The following is a 21,276-nucleotide window of genomic DNA, read 5'->3' as shown; positions in this document are numbered from 1 at the left end:
TAGCTGGATTACTCTCATGGCTGCAGCAAACAGTTCCCTCCATCTGACTGGTCCCTTGGGGAACTATGGGCATAAGACTATTTAGAAAAGTGTGTATGTGTAAAGACCAACTGCACTACTGGTCTCCCACTTTATAAACAAGAGAGAATCTATTCTTCAAAGTCTTTTTAGTGTATATACTTAATATGGGACTTCCAAGAGGGACACAGATAGACATCTACCTATGATTTAACAGATCTCACATGCAGTGAGTACTGAAAACACCTGCACTTGTCACATGGGATGTCCCAACAAACTAGCATTTGTGTCAATGATTGTACTTTAATCAGGAGGATTTTGGCTCTCGTAGGAGCAGACTGGCTATAGATCTGATATTCAGCATCACTGCAGTCTGTGGGGTCACATACTGTGACCTTCAAACGCCTTCAGCTCAGCTCACATTAAGGCTCATCCACCTTCCCTTCTTTCTCTGACAGGCAACCATGACAAAAAAACAAACCAAAAAACCCCATACCCAAAGAAACAGTATGTGAATTCCATTCTGTTGTATTTTCTCATCAAATCCTGGCAAAATTAGACTCTTCCATTAGATATTAAGTGCAACCTCTTTATTCTTCCAATCCCTAATACAGACAGACTGAATGAGTAGCAACTCACACTTGGTTTAGATGAAATGAATGGTTTGAAGTAACTATGGCTAGTCAACACATGCATTTATTGTGTCCTAGGTCCTATGCAATACAGTCTCATTTTATCTGAATCCAAATTTAAGCTCTGAAGTGTAACCACACCATCTGGTAAGTATTGTAACTGCTAGAGAAGCTACTCACTTGGATAACAAAGCAACACTACATTAAATTGTTCCCTGCTCCCAAATTTCCAGAAAGCAACAGTGACCAGAACAATCTTTTTTCATCCTTGTGCGACCTGAAGAATGCAGTCTCCCTTTCAGATAAAGGCCCTTCTATGGTTATCTAATGGTAATGTCACTACAAACTGGATTAGAGACGCCCAGAAACCTCGAAATTCGTACACAGATAGTCAGCTGTATCCAAAGTCTAAGTCTGAAGGAAATCAAATGCTCCAAATTGTGCTTAATGTAGTTAACTTTGCCCTTTAGGTAGGATAAACCAGTAAGAACATATTACACAGTGATTAGATTAATTCTTGAGTAAAATTCAGATGGCTGGCTCTATCTGTCTATTTCAAATTATTTCAGAGACGATCATTTTTCCCCTACTCTGCTCTGCAGCAGTAGCTGCTCAAGAAAAACAGCAGTTCTCTGTCTGGAGTGAAGCTGACAGCAACTGGGGACAACACTGCTGTCAGAGTTCAGCTCCCAGTTCTGAAATGCCATTCTACTGGAAATACCAAGGAGCCTAAATCTGGCTACATATACCACGGGATGTAAAATATCTCTATCTCAGCTTTCAACAGAAAGCTCGAGTCTCATGACATTTACTCCTTTGGCCCCTGTCAGTCTTCTTCCAGACCCTGAAAAGGATAGGAGCTAGCTGCCATAAATGGTTGGAAAACAAGATGTTGTTCTCCAAGCACTTGGAAATGAGCAGCTCTGTTTTAGTTTAGAGAGACCATGGCAAGGAGCCAGGGTGACAGGTGCCCTAGAAATAAAGATAAGGATCAAACTGTTGCCAATGTTAGCCAGTGCTGTCCTCCTGACCTGTAAGAAAGCGCAACCCATGTTCTCCAGGTGTAGCAGGAACAACAGACCAGAAAATACGAAGATGTGTTTGCTGGTAGTACCTGAAGTGTCTCCTCAACAAAATCCAGCTGCAAAGGAATTTCAGTGGGTCTCATGAGATGCAATCCTATTGCTAAACCTTTATGAGCCCTGGCAGCAAGCCACCTTGATGCTGCTGTGACATCAGAGTGCAACTTACTGAAATCTAAAGGCAGCAAGAGTTAAAAACACAGATTCCTCCTAAGCGCCATGAGCTACAAACCTCTTGTGTGGGCAGCAGCAGCAACTAAATCCACTGAACAATTGGCCGGCCTTTGGAAACAGAGGTGGCAAGAGATATGTCATGGGAGACTGCCTGCCCTCATTCCCAGGTAAATAGCAGCATCTGCTGAGGTTTTCAGTTAAAATCCATGAGACAGTTCTCATCATTTCATCAACAGCCTCTGGAGACAGCAGCCTCTGACCTTTATCAGGAAAAGCACCCTTGTCCTCTAATCACACACTTCCTGGAAAATGCAATCTAGCTGACAATTAATACAGAATGGAAGGGGGGCGGGGGGGGGAAGCCTCATAACATCAAATTATCACTGCAAGATTTTTTAAATATGTCCCCACCAAAATACAGAATTCAAGCCGATTCTCACAATCTATTTCACTCCCACATGCATTATTTAACAGTTTCTACTAAAAAGATTTTTTTCACCTCTCCCTCCACCAAAAAACCTGCCCCCTCCCACCCCCAGTCTTGCTTTGCAGATGTTGCCTGCAGCAGCACAGCGTCTTGCTGTGAAAGCTTCAACACAGGGGTGCAGAGCGTGACCTGGGCAGAATTACATGTGCCATTTCCACTGGGAAATCTAAGAGACTTATTAAGCCAGGACAGTGCCGATTAATCTACTAATGGAATGAATCAAAAGTGTGTTCCTGGCCCCTTCCCCTTCACATCCCAAAACCTCGGGGGAGCTGAAACCATCTGGCAAATGCCTGCTCTGAGCAACATTATGCTACTGCTGGAAATACTTCTCCCTTAATACTAAGAGGAATGAAACCATCTTCCATCCACCAGGTATTCTCAGGAGCATCTGCGTAGCTCGCTGAGGTAGGCTGTTTGCACACAGCATCCTTCCCCAGTCAATGCAGAGCTGCTCACTCACCATGCAGGAGAAGTCAGCAGAACAGAAAGCGATCCCATTCATTTACTCGGGGTCCCGCTGAAGCGGCCGGCACAGGCGGGGCGCAGAAGCTGTGCCGTACCTGGTGTCAGGCACACAGGTGCAGATCCCAGCTGCAGGCAGGCAGAAGCACGCTCCCTGCCCAACCTGAGGAAATGCTCCTCCTCAATCCTCTCAGTCCTTTCTTCATGCAGGTAGGGTAGCAAGGACAGGTTTGTTTATGTTGATTAAAGAAAAATAACAATAATAATCTCTCTTCTAAACACATTCATAATAGAAATCTGACCAGAGAGCTTAAAGGGAAATCAAAACATCAGACCAGTCCAAGGTTCATACACAGCAGATATTATTACTGTCAGACAGAACGAAGGACTGACTCAGAGATGCTGAATACCCTGCACACCATTTGAGTAATAAGCCAGCTCAGGAAGAAACAGAGCTGAGGCAGCTGTCACAAAGAAAGGATCTTGGGCACTTTCAAGATCATATAGGAGCAGAGGAACCTCCTATCTTACAATTTAGACACACAATAAAAAAAAAAACAAAACAAAAAAAAAAAAAAAACAGAGAAAGAGCAGTCACTTGGCTGTGGAATAAAGTCAGTGGTAACAACTGGCTTTTGACTGTCACAAAATAACACAAATACAGGACAGGGGAGACAAGAGGTCCTCCATGCTCAGGGAGAGCACAGAGCATGTTTAGACAAACATCCATCAGGAACTGCCTAACTTGTTATTACAGACTCCTAGAAACTGGAACTCTGATCCCCTAAATTACCCTTCCACTACTTCACTACATTGAATCAAAAAATGTTGGTTTACTCCACAACATCCAATTTAAGCTTTTCTTGATACCAATTAAGCTGTCTTCAATGGACATAGTAAATAATCAATCCCCATCCTCCATATTTTCTACTCTGTCCTTTTTAAAAGAAGGAACAAGCTTCATATTTTCCTACTATGTCAGGCTCCCTGAGCCTCCTTTTCTTGTTCTTCCCTGGAGCTATTCCAGATTTCATCTGTGTACAACCTGAAGTGCCTACAAGTAGGCACAGTGCTCCACTTGCTGTACTATGCTGCAAAGAGTAACTGTCTTCTGCAGTTTACTTGACACACCTGGAAATGCATTCCAGGTTTTCAAGATTATGAAAACCAGCACCACATACTCAGTTTGTTATCTCCTATTACCCCAGATCTTTCCTTGGATATTAGTGCTTAGCCAGTTAGTCTCCATTTTATATTGCATATACAGTTCCTTTTGTTAATACAGCTTGGTTTTATTTCACATTGTTGGATTTCAGGGCATTTCTGGAATTTACTGTGATCTTTCCAATTTCTAATCCTACCTTCCAAAGGCTGCTAGGCCCTACACATACCTATGTTCAGTCACTGTTTTATTACCCTCAATTTTGATGAGCACTGGAGAACAGCAGAGCAGCCAAGCCAGACCATGTTAAGACTCCAGAATAGACACACACACACACAGAAAAGCATGATTTAATTGCTCCACATACAGTTTTCCAATAAGGCATTCAGCCCCTTCCTAATTTCACCTTTCATTTGCTTAGTTTATGTAAAGGTCATGTGGGACTATGTCCAAAGCCAGTAGCTTTGTCTGTCAGGCCTGCTGTCATGTCAAACAAAAAACCAAAATTGATCTGTCATGATTAGCCCCTAAAAATTAGCAATGTATGTCTGCTGTTGGCTTAATTTCCTTTAGTAAAGGATCTGACCATAAGTATCTGATCTTTTTCAGCATCTTTCCACATTCTGTAACTGCACTGACCAACTGAATTTCTTGGGATCTCTAGCCACCTTTAAAAAAATTAACATGCAAGAATAATATTTATTCACACACACGCTGTTCATTCACTTGAAAGCTGTGCGATTTCATGATGTGCAGAACGCACATTGGGGAAAACCCACCACTGCAGCACAGGCTCTGCCTGCCCAAAGGAGGAGACCATCTTTCACAGTGCCAGCAGGGCTGGGCAGCACCGCTCCCTCTGGAAGAAACCAGCTTGGGCCAGGAGCCTGCTCAAGCCAGGAAAGCCGAGAGAGTGCCTGCTTAGGCTCCCCACTAAAAACAAGTCTATTATGAGCACTCCTCCTCCAACGACCCTCCTGGATCTGCCTCTGCTCACGGATCAGAGGCTTTTGCGGAAACCTTTTCCACTGTGATTCTTCAACGAACCAAACGCTGGCACAGGACGCGTGATGGGGCTGCCCTGTCCCCGTGCCTCTAAACACAACTTCCCTCGCCCAGAAGAGCCGTTCCAGAAACACCTATGAGGAATCACCCCACCCCCCCCCCCCAGTCCCATGCGGGACGCCAGCGGCCGAGCCCGCCGTGTCCGTGCTGCGGGCTGAGCCGTGCGGGGCAGCCCGAGGCGGGCCCGGGACGCGAGCGGGGCGGGGCGGGGAGCGCTGGCCGTGCGCCGCCTGCCCTCTCCCGGCAGCCCAGCGCCAGCGCCCAGCCCCGCGGGACACCCCCGCTGGCACGGCACGGCACGGCACAGAGCCGAGGCTCCCAAGAGCACGGGCTGTCCGTCAGCAACGCGCTGCGGCACCTTTGGGTACCTAGAAATAACAGCTGCACAGGTATTATTCAAGGGGTTTAAAAAAAAATTATATCTGTATCTAGATCTATATATATATCTCTAGATAGATAGACAGACACATATCTATCTGTCTGTCTATCTATGCTGAGGACCCCAAGTCCCCCTCACCCGAGAGCTTTAAAACCATCTCAGTTCCAAGTGAGTGATGTTCGGAAGAGCTTTCCCCCATAAAAAATACCTAACGTAGGGAGTTGTTGCCACAGGATGCTGTGGATGCCAAAGGTTTAGACAGGCTCCGAAAAACATTTAGAGAAATTCAATAAAGAAAAAAAATCTATCACAAGTGACTTTAAAAAAGACTAAAAACATATAGCCAGGAAATCCCAAAGCCACAGGATTGATTCAAGAGCACAGCAGAGGACAAGTATCCCCGAAACTTGGCGCTGCTCCCTCTGTTTTAAGTACTTGCTATTAGACACTATCAAAGCCAGAACACCGGAAGGCAGAGACCTTCTGTCTGACCCGGAATAGCTGCTTTCATGCCTTCAATAGGATATCATAGCCATCAACAGGCCATTTTCTCTGCACCATTTGGTTTTAGTCCTACAACTGATCCAGACTACTTCTAACACACGCGCCACATTCTGGTGTAATCATTCAGGAGGGAAAATCTAAACAAGATGCTGTCCCTCTTGGCACAGAAACTGAGGGGCTTCCAAGACATGGAATAACATTCATATGGTCACCACAGGAGAAAAAGTGGTCTCCTGGTACTCTCCCAAGGATGACTCATATCTCCTCTCTTTAACCCTTAAGCAGAGATGAAAAAATGCTTGAATCAGAGGACTCAAAACATGAAAGGAATTTGTATTACATCATCCAAGCCCATTTCCTGCCAATGCCTTACAACCCCAGAGCTTTGGCCAGACTACTCATCAGCAAGGTATTTGTTACTTCCCTTGAGAAGCTGTTTATATAGGTCTTAAGGAGCTTACTTCGAGGAAGTCTTCCCATGTATCTGAATTAGGTGCACTCCTTAACTATTTCTTCTCTTACAACTTTTTTCCACATGGTTACTTATTATCTTTTGTTATTGGTTATGAGAAAGGCATGCACTGGCATGGAGTTCGCTGGATATGTTTCTGGAAGGTATTCAGGGCTCTGTTAAGGAAAGGCCTTGTATTCAGAGATTAGACAGGCAGCAGACATGAGGGAAGAGGGGAATAAATATATAGCCAGAGTGATCTATTTGCAAGACTCATGTCAACTGCAAGACATTGTGCTTCCTGTATTATTTAAGGGGTTTGATGCTAGGAAATCTGCTAAACAAAGGAAAGGAGAGATTTGGGGGAATGTGGCTGATATAAGCACAGAGACTTGGTTCAGAGTGAAATTTCAGAAAGGTTTATAACAAGCTAAGCCATTTGGTGGTTGCGTCTTACAACTTTAATACCAACTATTGTATCTTTCCTGTAGCATCTTAGGGATATAGTCTGGGCTTGAGAAAACAAGGAACCACTTCTTCATGCTTCAAGTGATCTAGCAAGTGCCTGACCTAGACAGTTCTGGATTCAGGGAAGATGCATCACCAGATAAGTTTCAGTGGATCTTCCTTTTCCAACTCATGCTTAATTGTTTAAACTTCAATTTGTAACCAACTCCTCCTTCAGTTTTTAGCTAAATATTCTGTTCTCTATCTTCCTTCTCACATACCATAATTTACATTGTTTTAACTTAACTCTCTTCACTCTCTCAACACCTTCTGAATGTACTGTGAGTTTTAAGTAGCGTGGGATGCAATCTGGTAAAGGACTTCTCAAGTTCCTTCCCCCCTGCAGTGTTAAATGGCTTTCCACAAGAACATCTGAACTGGCCCAAACTCTTCATAGCTTCATGATGAGTAACATCCCAGCAGTTCTCCCACTACACACTCTTGAACCCCTTTGTGTGCAGCCGCCTCACAGATGCTTCTCACCTTCTGAATACAGTGGACATTTTTGCCCAGACTACATCCTCTGAAGTAAAGCTCATTATTTTCTATGGGACACTGCAGGTAAGACACTAATAGAATATCCCTTTGGTCCTGTCTAGTACAGTGTGGAAACATTTCATTGCTTGCCTGAAGAGGGGCTGTAGGAGCCAGGATGCAGCAGATTTGGCAGACTTATCCTAATCCACCTAATCCACCTAAATTTTTCCATTTTAAACATAAGGAAAGTGCTTAGCACAGTTTTCCCTCATTAGCTTGGTCCCATTCCAGATTTCAGGTTGATTGCTTTCAAGCCAAGAGGGACTCCTTAAAAGTACCAGGAACACCAAGCCTGGTCTTCTCCATTTTATATGGAGGATCTCAGAAGGTTCCTGATCTTTGTCCTGGCTATTTACTAACAGAGTAAGGTGTTAAGACTTTGAGCCTCTCTAGAACCTCTCTCTGCCCCTGAGTTTAATAACTTGTATTAAATACACTTTTCAAATGAAGAGTGTAAGAAACAAACAACCCAAAAACACAGAAACCATGCTCCTTTCTAGCTCCTGAATAACTTTACACTTCCACTGCCACCACCTCACAGGTTACAAAGCCACATAACATACACACTGGAGGGTTTATTTTCATGGTCAGTTACTAGGAGGAAAGCAAATTAAAAACTAAAACTTTTCACAAAGACTATTTAGATTTGAACTTTGAGACAGGGAGTCTTTGTTACCAAAATGACCAAGCAGGACACTAGAGAGACTGCGGTTGGTGCTATCATGGTACAAGTGAAAGCAAACAAGTGACCAAACCATTTTCCTCCAGGATGACATTTTTGTTTGCTTCACGGCAAGAGCATCTCAAGTCTGTTGGTACTAAACCAAGAGATTTTTTGGGTGGATATCCTAATCAATGCTGGGCCACTTAGCAGCTAATCACGTTGTGGGAATATTCCCAAATTCACACTTCATCCACATAATGGAGAAGAGGAAGTTAGGTGAAGGAGTCTCAGACCACACAAATGAGAGAGGACAGGTTTCCCCCTCTGAATTCTGTGTGGAGATCCCTGCGGTTTGCTTCCAAGAGACCACCAATGAGCAGCAATGCCTCTGTGCAGCCAGCTGCAACAGGAAGCCCGGTGACCTGCTGTCCTGCCTCCCCATGAGAGCTCTCAAACACCCTTCACATCTCAGGATGAAGGTCTTCCTTGCCAAACTCCCCACATCAGAAGGGACTGGCAAAAAAAACAAACTGGGAGGGAAAAAAGCAACGGGGAGGCTTCCTGTTCTCACAGGCTGCCACCACTGCTGTTCAGTTTCCCCTCACCAGCCTGTGGCCCAGGGAAGGCAGCGCACACATCCGCCTGGAGCCGGCAGCGCCCCGTCAGATATTCCAATGCAGCGAGGGAGTGAAGATCCAGAGGAAAAAGCTGACAATTGGAGAGGATTTAACCTTAGGCTTGAACTCAAAACTGAAAGGATACTGATAAAGCTGTTCCTAGCTGTTGCCATAGGCACCCACTACCTTGGATTGCAGCCTCATCTCCATACAGGAGAACAACAGGTCAGGCCTAGAGAGTGCTCAGATGGAAAACCAGCCTCTGAAATTAAGCTGCTGAAGGAAATGTCACTTGTGATAGGTAACGATGTTTCCACCACATTAGCACCAAGCCAATGGCCCAGTTTGATTTAAGAATTGTACTTAGGGAAGTACAAGCTTTTAAAAGAGGCTTCAAACCAATATCCTAACCCGTTGTGATAGCTGAGGATCACTTTCCATAACAGAAGAGGTATAATAGCTCTAACATCCTGACCCAGTTCTGGTGTGTGCAATTACCTCCTGCTTCCATAAACTATCTCTCCTCTTCTCTTCCCTTTAGTGGCAGCCAAACAAGGTGTTCTTGCTCATTTTGCTTCCTGTTGGGGAACAAAATTATTCTGTGCGGCTGCCAAATTCTGCCATGGAAGTGCCAGTATTCAGCACCCTAACAAATCTCAGATATCATGTCTAATACACTTGGACATGAAAAATACTAGAGCAATATAATATAGGCCTTGGCTATATACAAAATGAGCAGGCACAGTCAGCATGCAACAGCCTTCTGGAAGAAGAATATGTATTCTTGATGAGTTTGTTTGTATGTAAAAGCTGTGTCAGTATAGCTGTACCAATAATTTTCCATGCTGAGACCAGCTCAAAGTACCTCAGAGCTGTTTGTCACAGCTTGGGAAATGAAGCAAAGAAGTCTTGGTTCACTGCATTTTAGGCAGGCGCTTGCATTACAAAAAAAGAAATACCATTTTGTTGGCAGACCTAACAGAGGGCTGAAAAACTGCATAGTCCCCAAGGGAATAAGCTCTCCTCCCCAAAAGACCTGGTTCTCATCGCAGTTAGCAATGTCACATTACGTTACACCGATGTCCTGTCATTTTCCCTTTACTGTGGGCTTTGTCCCTGCCATCAGCCTAGCTCTGGGAAAAGGAAGGGTATCCTGCCATTCCTGAATGGCCATTAGGCATCCACAGAGCAAACCTTGAATTCTGAGAACAATCTCAGAGAGCTCTCCAGCTCCTTACAAGACTATAACATAGATCCAGTAGTGCAATACTTCAGCAACAGAAAGCATCTTTTTTGGCAAACTTATACAATAATGATTTAGCACACATGCTCCCCAGGTCCTATGTCCACAAAAAGTCCAGCAAGCTGGCACTCTGGTGGGGCAGGGGAGGAACAAGGGGGCTGTACAACTACCCAGAGCTTTGGGTTATCATACAGGAATCACACAACACCAGAATTCTGAGAGAAGGAGCCTCAACATGAACCCCATCTCATTTGTTCCAGTACTGATGCCCACGCATGGTGACAATAGAATGCTTAAATACGTGGGAGAAGATACAAAATAAACTCCATTCTGGAGACCTAAGCATTCCCAAGTGGCCAAAGTGAGGACTCAAACCAATCACACATTTCTACTGGCAGGAATAAAAACTCCAATAATCTGGAACATCTGGGTATGATTTAACCACTAGAGGGTGTAAAAACAGCACAGTGAAAGGTTTGCAGCCAGCAATTAACAGCATTCAGAACCTGAAGGAACGAAAAAGGCATTCAAAGAAATGAAGGAGGAGTAGGATGCTACACAAAGTGAAAAAAGGGCAGAATTTGACTACTGTGGTCAGAGGATGAAAAGCCCTAAAAATAAGCTCTGCTTTGTTACTTCTCCTTAAGAAAACAGTGTGGGAAAAAAAACACAGTACAAGTACTTACAGTAAAGAAGTACAAGGGGGAAGAGCATGATACACTGACTTACCCTCACCAGCTCAAATCCAGCTCTTAATTTGAGGAAATCCAACACAATTGCTCCTGTATCTCATAATTACTTTATTACAAGGTGAGGACCCCTACACATATTCCCACTCACTTCCTCCTTTCCCAGTGCAAAAAAGCAGGTGATGGATCAGCTATTGCTGATCTCCTATGCCAGCCCCAGCCTGTGGCAACAGAAGACTTCTTTTTCTGCTGTTATCAAGTTAGAGGCTCGCAATCAGATTAGCTAAAAGCCTTGAAACCTCATTAGTGAAAACCAGATCTGAATTTAAGCTGCTTCAGGGACACAAGCAAGACAGAAGGACAAATACTTACTATGGATCAAAATGTTGTAGAGAGCAGGAAGAAAAAACAAAACAAACAAAAAACAGCCAAACAATATTTCTACAAGCATTTGCTAAATGAAAACACACAAGTTAAACTGCAGCTGTTTGTCCTCCAAGAAAATTCCATAAAGCTATCTGCCATCTGAAATACATACACACACTTGCTAACGTTCATTACTCTCTGTGCTCACCCATATAGAGCTCCCCAGGGCTGTCCAAGCTGTAATTCTCATTTCACATCCTGGCTGTAGTATACCTTCCTATGCCCACCTATGCTGATCTAGCAACTCGCCAGCAATAGCAGTTCTGGATGTTAAAATCAGAAGAGTTCTTATGGGATGAGAAAGAGGAAACCTGTGAAGTGGGATGTACTGGTAGGTATCAAAACACCCCTAAACAGGTAGGTAAAGTGAAGCACCAAAATAAGGTACAGAAGGTGCTACCAGAATGGGAAAGCCAAAAGATATGAACCACTTGAAGGATCTGACTGGCTTTGCCTCACAGCCTATCTTACCTCACTTAGCCCGGAGAGACTAGGAACACAACTCTCACAGCATCCCAGTGTGTAGTATTTATTTGTGCTAGTTAGCAGTTTAATATATCCCAGAAGACATTCTGAACAATTTCCTCCTATAAACTCATACACACATACCAAGCACCAAAGATTTAAGCTCTTTAGTTGCTGAGGCTGCACTATGCTGCACTTCCTTCATAAAAACATCTCCCATTAAGCTGTTATTACATATACCCAGACCTCATCAAGAGATGATGAAAATCACTTTCTTTATATAGCAGTACCTGAGAGTATTAAAGAATTTGATTTTGGTTTTGTTATTTGCTCATTACTGAAATGTGCTGCATTATTGATTTTCCGTGCATATTAATTTCCTGCTACACTGGTTCATACTCTGCTTTGCAGTAGCACTGCAGAACACTGAAAAAAACTTCATTCTAGGAAGGGAGATTTCATGTGTGACAGTTGTATCTTACAACCATTAAATTTCATTTGTTCCAAAGCATCTCCTCCTTCCATTGTGCAAATTTATCAATGGGAATTTCTCTGTCTTCTGTCAGGAGGCAAGAGAATGCTTACAGATGCAGTGCACTGAACAGTGTAATTTCTACTGCTGTAGGAACACAACCTGAATAAGAGCAAGGGGCAGGGGTCCTGCAGGACTTGAAAGGAATGCAAGACAAGTTCACAGATATTAGAAACAACCCAACAGGACGTGCCATTCGCTACTCTACCAGCAAAGCAGACTCTCACAAAAACTTAGTGTTGTTTTGCTCCCCAGATGCCAGAATTACAGCAATAAGTATAAAATAGGGCCAAGCATGTACTGGCACTGAACATCTACATTCATGAACACTGAGGAGATACAGTGGGAGCTTAGGACAGGGATTCTAAGCTGTGACATTTTTAAATATCAAAAATTTCCTGAGCTGTTAACAATGTGGATGATATTTAACCCCTTACCAGGCACCTTGCCACATATTGCTGGAAGCCATAAAAACCCAGTCAATTAATCACATATGTCTCCATAAACAATGCACAATAGAACAAAACTATTTCCACCCCATGTCTGACAGTTTCCTGGCTGTCATGTTAAAACACCCCTAAGTGTACAGAGATGCATGGACACATACATTTACTGCACTCAGACACTTACTTGATTGTCTCTTGCTGGATAGCCATGATAACCTGAAGTCAGAGGCTCGTTCTGCAAGACAAGAAAACAAAGAGTGAACATAGGAGGAATAGAAAGCAAGGAAATATAGGCCTGTCTTAACTCAGCCAAAGACAAGACCCTGCATGAAATGGAGGAAGAACGAGCTAAAGTATTCTGCCAACTTCCTTTTTTCCATGTAAGCCAATACACCTAAAATTTATTTTCAACTGCATATGCCAAATTGTGTAAAAGAAAAAAAAAAATCAAAGCCATAAAATAAGCATAAACTAATCCTACTCTACCCTCTGTAATATCACTTATGTATAATTTTGGTCCTTTTCCAAAAAATTTTGATATGCAAACACATTTACTATGATGAAAACTGAATAAAACGGAACATAAAATTACAGAATCTATTGTGCACCTTGCCCAGTCTTGAAGAAATGTTTCTCCAAACATTAGCTGTAAATGTGTAACTTTTTCCATTTCAAAACAATATTAATAGTTTAATATTAATTTAAAAAGTAGTCAGTGTAACTTCAAACATCCCAGTAAGCCTGTGCAATATCTCAACACTCCCAAAAGGAAATCAATCCTCTAGATCTTATTTCTTCAGCCCAGAAGGGACTCTGAGCCTACACGTTTGGTCACATACTGGCAGCTCCATCATCCTCTCTGCAGGAATATATGAACCTCCAACACTTCTCGAAGTTCTCTATGAAATTCCCAGACTCATCTCTATTTTAGCAGTGCAGTGGGGATTAAGATAACATAATACTTCCTAAATGTTTATTTCTGTTTCCAAATTTATTTTTGGTTCCTCTCCCTCCAACACATCCTCTTTGGAATAGGGAAAGGGCACTCACATGCCTCAGGCATGCATCCTTCTGTCCGAGCAGAGGAAAAACTAAACTAGACAAAGTCTATATCAATTCCACCCTGGTACAGCTGTACATTCACAAGCAACTCCCAGCAGAATGCTAGGAGGAGGAGGAGGAAAGGAAAGGAAAGAGCCACCTTCCACAATCACCTTCTAAGTCTATCTCCTGTTATGACTTGTGAGGAGGAACTCTTAAGTCAGCCCTGCACTTTCTCCAGCAGCTCTTGGGGAGGGAGAGGAGGGAGAGAGAGGCCCTGACAAAACACAGCGAAACAAATTGTCAAAAGCAAATACATTATGGGCATTAAGCTGACTGGGATGTACAATCACTGTCAGGAAAGAGGTATTGTTGAGATGTTTTAGGTTTTGTGCTGGGACATTTGAGTGAAAGGCCAGCTCCTACCAGAGAGGGGTCTACTACTCTACATAGGGCAGGTGGCCACTGGCACAATTTCACAGTTTGCACAAAAGGCAATTGAACACAGCTCCTGCTGAAAAGCAAGGTGCTATTATTTCAGTGCAGAGACTAGCAATGCTATTTAAAGTTTGTATCCATCCTCCCTCTCTTCCTCTTTACCTCAAACCTGCCCAGGGGATTCTCTGTGGAAACCTGCCAGGAAACAATCACCCTGTCCTCATGCTCTCATGCTACAGTAGCATGCACAGTATGAAAGCTTCAAGGACAACAAAACTTTAAGCAGCCAATTTTTGGGGATTAACAGTAATTAATTAGGCTGGCCACTGTGTGAGTACATTCCTCTCAAATACTAGCAGCCAGAAAACAGGTTAAGCACAAAACTCCACAAATTATTCAGAAACAGAAGGAAAAACACAGAAGTTGGAAGAAGCAAATGGAGACCATCAACTACAACAGCACTCAAAGCTTTTGGGTTTAAACTATGAACTTAAGTAAGAGCAAACAACACCACGATGGAAATGTACAGTTAGTCTTTTTCTCCCCCAATGTAAGTACACCTTATAAGCACTGTGATTGTTTATCCCACAAACTACAGTTCACCAATGTATGTCTAAATACCATAAACATCCACCCTATATCAGGAGAGATGGTCTTCTCTTCAAAGACTATTCCAGGCATGCTTTTAACAGTACTTAAACACACACTTGCAAAGTAGTATCTCAGACAAGCTCCTGTGCAAGTCTCTCTCAATACCCTGAAAACCAGAAAGATTTCTACACAGAGAATAAGGAATTAATGGACAAGCTGCCCTTATGGATACTACAGATATGGGCAATCAATGTAAGCTGAAAATTACATTTAAGAAAGAAAAATATAATTGTTATTTTCAGGATTATGTTCTTCACATAAGGGACTAATAAAGAGGGACTATCATCACAAGGCTGTGGCAGAAAAGAGACAGAACTGAACTCTGTGGGATTTCCTGAAATCACAGAACCTGGATACCAAGAAACCATAGCTAGAAAGAGAACAGTTTTGAAAGTAGAAGCAAATCACAAGAGTGTGAAGAGAAAGATGATTACAGAGATCTGGGGGCAGTCTACAATACGCAAGAAGCCAGAAAGAAACAAGAAAAATTGAATGGAGGGGGAAATGCCCCACATCCCACAATCTCTACGTTGTTTTTTGGAGGACAAACCTCACAGAATGCAGACTAGCAATGTCTGAGGGATATGGTTGCATCAGGAGCTGAGGTAGCAGAGGTTAGAAAAAGGGCAGCAGCTGGAGGACTAAGGTCACAAAAAGGCCAAAGATATCTCTTTGCCTTTCATACAGCAATGCTACCACCAAGTACTGGACTCTTTGCAAAATCCCTGCTGTGCGTATCATTGCTCTAATTGAACTTAACTCTCCAAGAGAAGGCAGGAAGCGTCTAGGGAAACCGTCTCCTGCCAATAATCTCCAGTGCTGCCAATTTTACAGGTCACTAATGGTGAATCTGGGGCCTGCTGCATGATTATTCCATACGGAGTTTGCTTTTGTTGAAAACTAAACAGAGCAAGAAGTGAAAGTGTTAAACTCCTGCAACTGGAACAGCACAGTCCAGCAATATCCACACAGAAAACCCCTGCTAGTAGGCAATCTAAGGCAGCAGAGGCTGGGGATACAGCTCAATCTCCTCCTCTGACTGCACATGAACAAAACTAATCTCACAAAATGGAAATGGAAAAGGAAGAGGGAAGGTTTGACACAGATAAGTACCCACCACAAACATAGAGGGACTCTGCCTTCTGGCAGCAGCCTGATGGGAGAGGGAATCCCCAGATAACTCCATCCCTTTCGCACAGCTCCCTCCTGCCAATTACACTCTCTTACGATGCCAACATGCAACCAGACATTCATAAAGAAATTGAGTTAGGTAGCACTAGCCTGCAAAATCAAATCAAACTGCCGCTGGGATGTTTCATTACTCTGTTTACCACTGAAAGGCATTTCTCAGGCACTTGCAATTTACTTCAGAGTAGAGAGAATAAAACTGGAAGCTAATACCAGAAATCAGCTTTCTGCAACACATATTGGGATTTTATTCAAACCATATGGATGATCTCACACATGGGCTTACACACCTCCATAGGATGTGTGACCACTGTGGCTGTACCCCAGCGACAGCCTCTGCGCAGGCCAACTAGATTTGACAGGATAAAAGTCACAACTCGCTCAAATCCACTAAGTCTTTACCACCCATTTATTTCAAAGTTTTCCCATTCTTTCATTTCCCAGCCTTGCTAACACAAGACCTTTTCCGCTGGCACTTGCAATAGTAAGGTCTGCCACAAACTGCAAATCACAGGTACTGCCTCAGGTCAGAAGATAAACTCAGCACAGTCATTTGCAGAACTGAAGCTCAAAGTAAATCCTCCTGCACAAGCAGAACAGCCAGGCTTTGGAGGTTTTGGGAGTTTTGATACTTCCCAACTTGAAAAATTCTAAGAGCTACTGAATTAGACACATCTCAAAAACACAAAGAACTGCCAATCAACCAAGATGCCATTAAGAAGTGATTGTCTCTGCAGGTGGCACTAACTTATGAAAGGCCTCCAAGGACTGGAATAAAGTCATTCCTCTATGGAAAACATCACAACTCTAACACATAATGGAAGGTCTGAAAGTCCTTCTACCCTTTTTTTTTTAATTAAAACTAAAGTTTAGCTTAAAAATACAATAATCCTATTTTTTGACTAACCTGACCCCAGAATCAATCAATTTCACATCACAAGTTGCCATTTTGCCAGATGCAACAATCACTGAGGCCTGATCAGCAACTGTTTCCTGACAGCCGAATGAAACCTAAAGTCTGCAGATTAAAACTTTGCTCACAGGAACCGTTAGCTTAGCGAGTTCATCCACACTTCCCCCAGCCGGAAAATCAATTCCTGCTGAATCCAAGCCTCAGCTTGAAGTGCTGAGTGCTTTCCATTGCAAAGATAATCTCAGAAACATGACCAAGCAATCTCTTCCCAGGATCTGCAGCATTCCTGCTTTAGTGACAATACCAGGATAAGTGGAGTGAGGTTAATGTAGTCCTTTCAAGTTCCATAACCACCTGCTGGGTTCCGAACAGCAGCAGGGAAACTCACACGAACAGCTCATCTGTCTCTGCTCTGGCTGCCCCAAGAGCTACGGGTGGTGCAGTAACCTGGTAGCTTGGAAAGAAGCGACAAGGGAGAGTTCCTGCACCAGAAAGCCAGAAACCCTTGGACTACACAGAGCAATTGAAAAAAGGCAACAAGAAATTACTTGTTCCTCCCAAAAGCAAAATGGGATTTTGAAGTGATGAGATAGCACAAGCTACACATTTATCAGACTTGTACTAGACAAACAGAAGCCACTTTCTCAGACCACAGTGAATAAGATGTTCACAATAAGAAAAAAAAAGGCTGAAAACAGTGGCTACGAAGCTATTAATCTGAAAGTGACAGTTGCAAAAAAGTAAAGATCATGAGCCAGACAGAAATCCCAGTGCTGTTCATCAGAGCCCAGTGGTTTCACCATCTTTTTTGTTTTACTTCTTGCATACAGGAAAGACAGAAACCCTGTGCTGGGGAAAGGAGGGGTGGGTGGGGGGGATTGTCTTGAAAAAGGCTTTTTAGTATTTAACTGTGGCAGAGCACTGCTAAAACTGTAAATGCCTTGATCTTATTATTAGTTGCTAAGAAAACAGGCAATTCTTTATCAGACCCTTATTTGCAAAAATTATTGCATATAAACAAAAAGGAAATAACCATCTCTTTGTCCAAGTGTATCTGATGCATTCAGTCTGCCTCCTCAATTGTGTGTGCTGTCTCCTACCCCAAATTGTCTTTGGATAAAATTAATGGGGAAAGTAGCATCTAAGGGTGAATTACCAATTATTAATGAAAAACTGAACTAAGCAGTTTTTTAATGGATCTTAATGTCACCCTTCTCCCTCGATACTTATCCTAATTTGACGTACAGCTCTTGCTAATCCCTCTGCAGCACCAATAACTGTGTCTATAGTATGGGATGCTTCCCTTCAGCTGTCTTCACTTTCAATTAAACTTGCTTCATGGCTTTGGCTGTTTTCCACATGTGCAGACATCATCTAGTGAAGACCTTCCATTTATTTGCCTCCTTGTTAGTGCCCTGACATCAACAACCTGCATAATTTGCTGGATGCAAGTAGCAGGATTTATATTTCACTTTCCACCCACTTCTCACCCATCCACTCCCCTACTCCTCACCTTTTATTAAGTGTATTTGGGGACTACAAGCTTGAGATTTTGATAAAAGCCACCACAACAAGCACACTGCGCATGGCTGCCCTTGATGGCTGGGAAGAATGCTGGCTAGCTCAGCCCTGGCTTCCGACACCCACCCCAATGGCTGAGGTCACTTCTTGAGGGAGGGAAAAGCAGGGATGCAGCTGCCAGCGCAGGGCTCTAGCTGAAGGGACCTGATGCCAGTGACCATGCCCATGAGGAGAGAAGCGTCCCCAAGCTCCCCGCTCTGCAGCCCACTAGAGGCCAGGACAGAGGCTCATCCGGCCCCTCTTCCTTCCTGGAATTCTGGCCCTGTTGCTGCAGCGACAGAAGCCTCCGGCCTAGGCCCCCCCACCCTGCTCCAGGCTTCCCCACATCCTAAAAATACCGTGTTTTCTGCAGAGCCAGTAGGATGGGGCAGGAGAGCTCCTGTGCTGCCATGTCCCTGGTGCCTCAGAGGGCTCCAGGGAATGCAGCTCCCACCTGCAGCCTCCCAGCCACTCCAGCCCCACAGCATAAGGGGGTCCCTGTCCCGGGTGTCCACTCCAGCCTCACAGCTCCACAAAGCTGGACATCCAGCTCTGTAGCAGGGACATGGTACCCACGGAGCCCACAGCCCGCTGTGGGACCGCAGCTCTTCTGCCCGGCCCTCGGGAAGGGGCAGGACCCTGGCGGAGCCCAGCTGGAGGGAGGCCAGGCCTGCCAGAGGCTCCCCAGGCAGGAAGCCCAGTGACACAGTAAAGACAAGAAAGGAAAGTGATGTCAGATTAATAAAAATAGTCTCCTGCCCTGACCAGAGTTTAAATAGTCTGGAGCAGTCAGCTAGGGAAGCCTACAAGGTGGTCAGGCAGAACAGGGCAACTTGGGGTTGGCTGCATCCCCATTGAATAGAGCCCCAGTGATGCCAACCAAATGTGTCAGTGCAATTTTCTGTATTTTGAAATATGTCTTTTCTTAACTCCAATCTCCTGGCACTTCTTTTCTGTGAAATCATATGAATACAATAGGAAGAATAACTGATTGGCGTAGCACAGGTTGCAGAATGGAATACAGACAAATACACATCTGACCAAACCACACAGAAAAATTTAAATACTTTCAGGTCTGTTAAAATAGTCATGATGCAACAAGTTTACAAACACATACTCAGGCTTTAAGCTGACAGTGTCCGTATGGAGTTACAGTACAGAAGTCTAATGCTGCAGAGAAAGGGGATTTTCATACACAAAAAGCACTTCTACAGCTAAAATTGAAGTATTAAACACATATTCTTTATAATAATGCTGATTATTCCCTGACTTTTTTTTTTTTTTCCTAGATAATGGAAGCAGCTCTCTGGTCAGAAGCAGCCTTTTCCCCAGCTAGGTTTTTCATTTTCCAGATCAGCCAACGGATGTTTTCAAGTACTTAAATATAATTGAAGAGAGATGAGATTTCATTAATTTACTGTAATTTAAATGTGCAAAACATACACTTTCTTTGGACTACATATGGTAGCATCCTCATACTGCTCCAGGCATGAAGAAAATACAGTCTGACTCTGCTGGTCCATGACCTACAGTGGCAACAACAGACCCAGTGCAAGTTAAAGCCCCTGGGAATACTGTGCACTGTGTGACGTCTGTGATCCAGCAAATACAAGGACACTCTGCAGGCACAGAAGTCAATAGCACAAAATATTGATTTCCCTCCTCTTTTACTAAGCAGAAGCATTTAAAATGGCAGTTCATCTTCATTTATGCTCTTACTCAACAGAAACAGGACAGGGTTCATAACAAAGCTCTAAAATCCAGCACTGGGGGCACCTTTCGATGCCATAATTGTTACATGGGGCTGAGGAAGCATTTTACACATAATTTACACTAAGCCAACTCATGACAGGGCAACATGCTTGTGGCATGGAGATCTGGCTTGCTCTAACATGATGACTACAAGCTTTCACAAGGTGAAGAGGACTAAAGAGTTTTGCTTTAGTAGATGGTTCACTGTTCTGTTTTCTATAAAAACAGGATGGAGACTACAAGAGAGAACAGGACGAGGGAGATGACACCATGGATCCAGAAGGGAAGTCAGCTGATCACAAGCTTCTTGGCTGATTTTACAAATGTTCACAGGCTGTTGCTCAAAGGCTAAAAAGAAACAAGAGTACTCCTACTTTGCAAACGAAATTATAGTTGTCATATTACCTTCAGAAGAAAAAAGCTGAAGCTAATTTGTCAGCTGGGTGTGAAGAGGCTGTGATAGAAAATTAAATCTGGCTTGCTCTAAGGGAAATTGGCACAAAAAAGAGAGAGAGGCTCAACAGCACACGACTCTGACAAAATCATACTGTAAACTACGTGCTGCAGGCAAACAGGTGCAAGAGAAATTTTCTGTGCCCTGGACACACTGGCCTGATTGCATAAACTGCCCTACATAGCTACAGAAATTATTTTCCCAGGTTCACATTACAAACCATCTTCCCTTTCCCCAAAGACATAAATTGTTCAAGTAGTCTAGCCAAATGCAGTTTCATCTCTGGAATACTGCAAGTGCCCACAGCCAGCTTTATAAAGGAGAGTAGCAAGGTGGGCAGGCTGATGGGCTGGAGCTGTAATGGCAAGGGGTTAAAAAGCCTGGAGGAGGGAGAAAGCAGAGGACTTGGGGCAGCCTGCCCCAGCAGCCAGGACTGTTTCTGATTAAGCCTGTGGGATTGTGGAGCTGCACAGGAAGCGCTGGGGGGCTGGAGGTCTCAGAGCCACCATCCCAAACACACTAGAAATCTTTGTGTTCCAGCAGCACCATCTGGAAACAGTTACAGAGAAACAACTCCCAGGCCTTCCTTCACAAAATAGAAAAAAAAAATAGTAAATCCACTCTTAAGACCATTAACTCTGGCCTCTTCATCCCCCTCCTGGAAAGCTCCTCTCCCTGCAACAGCAGGAACAAAAGGGCATCTCTGAAAGGCAATGAACCCCCTCTCATGCTGC

General features: G+C 43.6%; 1 protein-coding gene across 6 annotated transcripts in view; it reads right to left on the bottom strand.

Annotated features, from left to right (window-relative positions):
• The window catches only part of RBFOX2 (RNA binding fox-1 homolog 2), a 171,084-nt gene that overhangs the window by 122,881 nt on the left and 26,927 nt on the right, over window positions 1-21,276 (bottom strand). For 4 of the 6 annotated variants that reach the window (XM_038154573.1, XM_038154572.1, XM_038154580.1 and 1 more), the window contains exon 2: window positions 12,730-12,780. The exons of the other annotated variants lie outside the window; for them this stretch is intronic. In XM_038154573.1, coding sequence (XP_038010501.1) covers window positions 12,730-12,780 — 51 coding nt within the window. The remainder of the gene's footprint in view (window positions 1-12,729; window positions 12,781-21,276) is intronic. 6 annotated transcript variants of the gene reach the window in all.

This window comes from Motacilla alba, chromosome 1A (genome assembly GCF_015832195.1).
Source record: "Motacilla alba alba isolate MOTALB_02 chromosome 1A, Motacilla_alba_V1.0_pri, whole genome shotgun sequence".
In the NCBI taxonomy this organism is placed as follows: Eukaryota; Metazoa; Chordata; class Aves; order Passeriformes; family Motacillidae; genus Motacilla; species Motacilla alba.
This window is presented reverse-complemented; position numbering and strand designations above follow the sequence as displayed.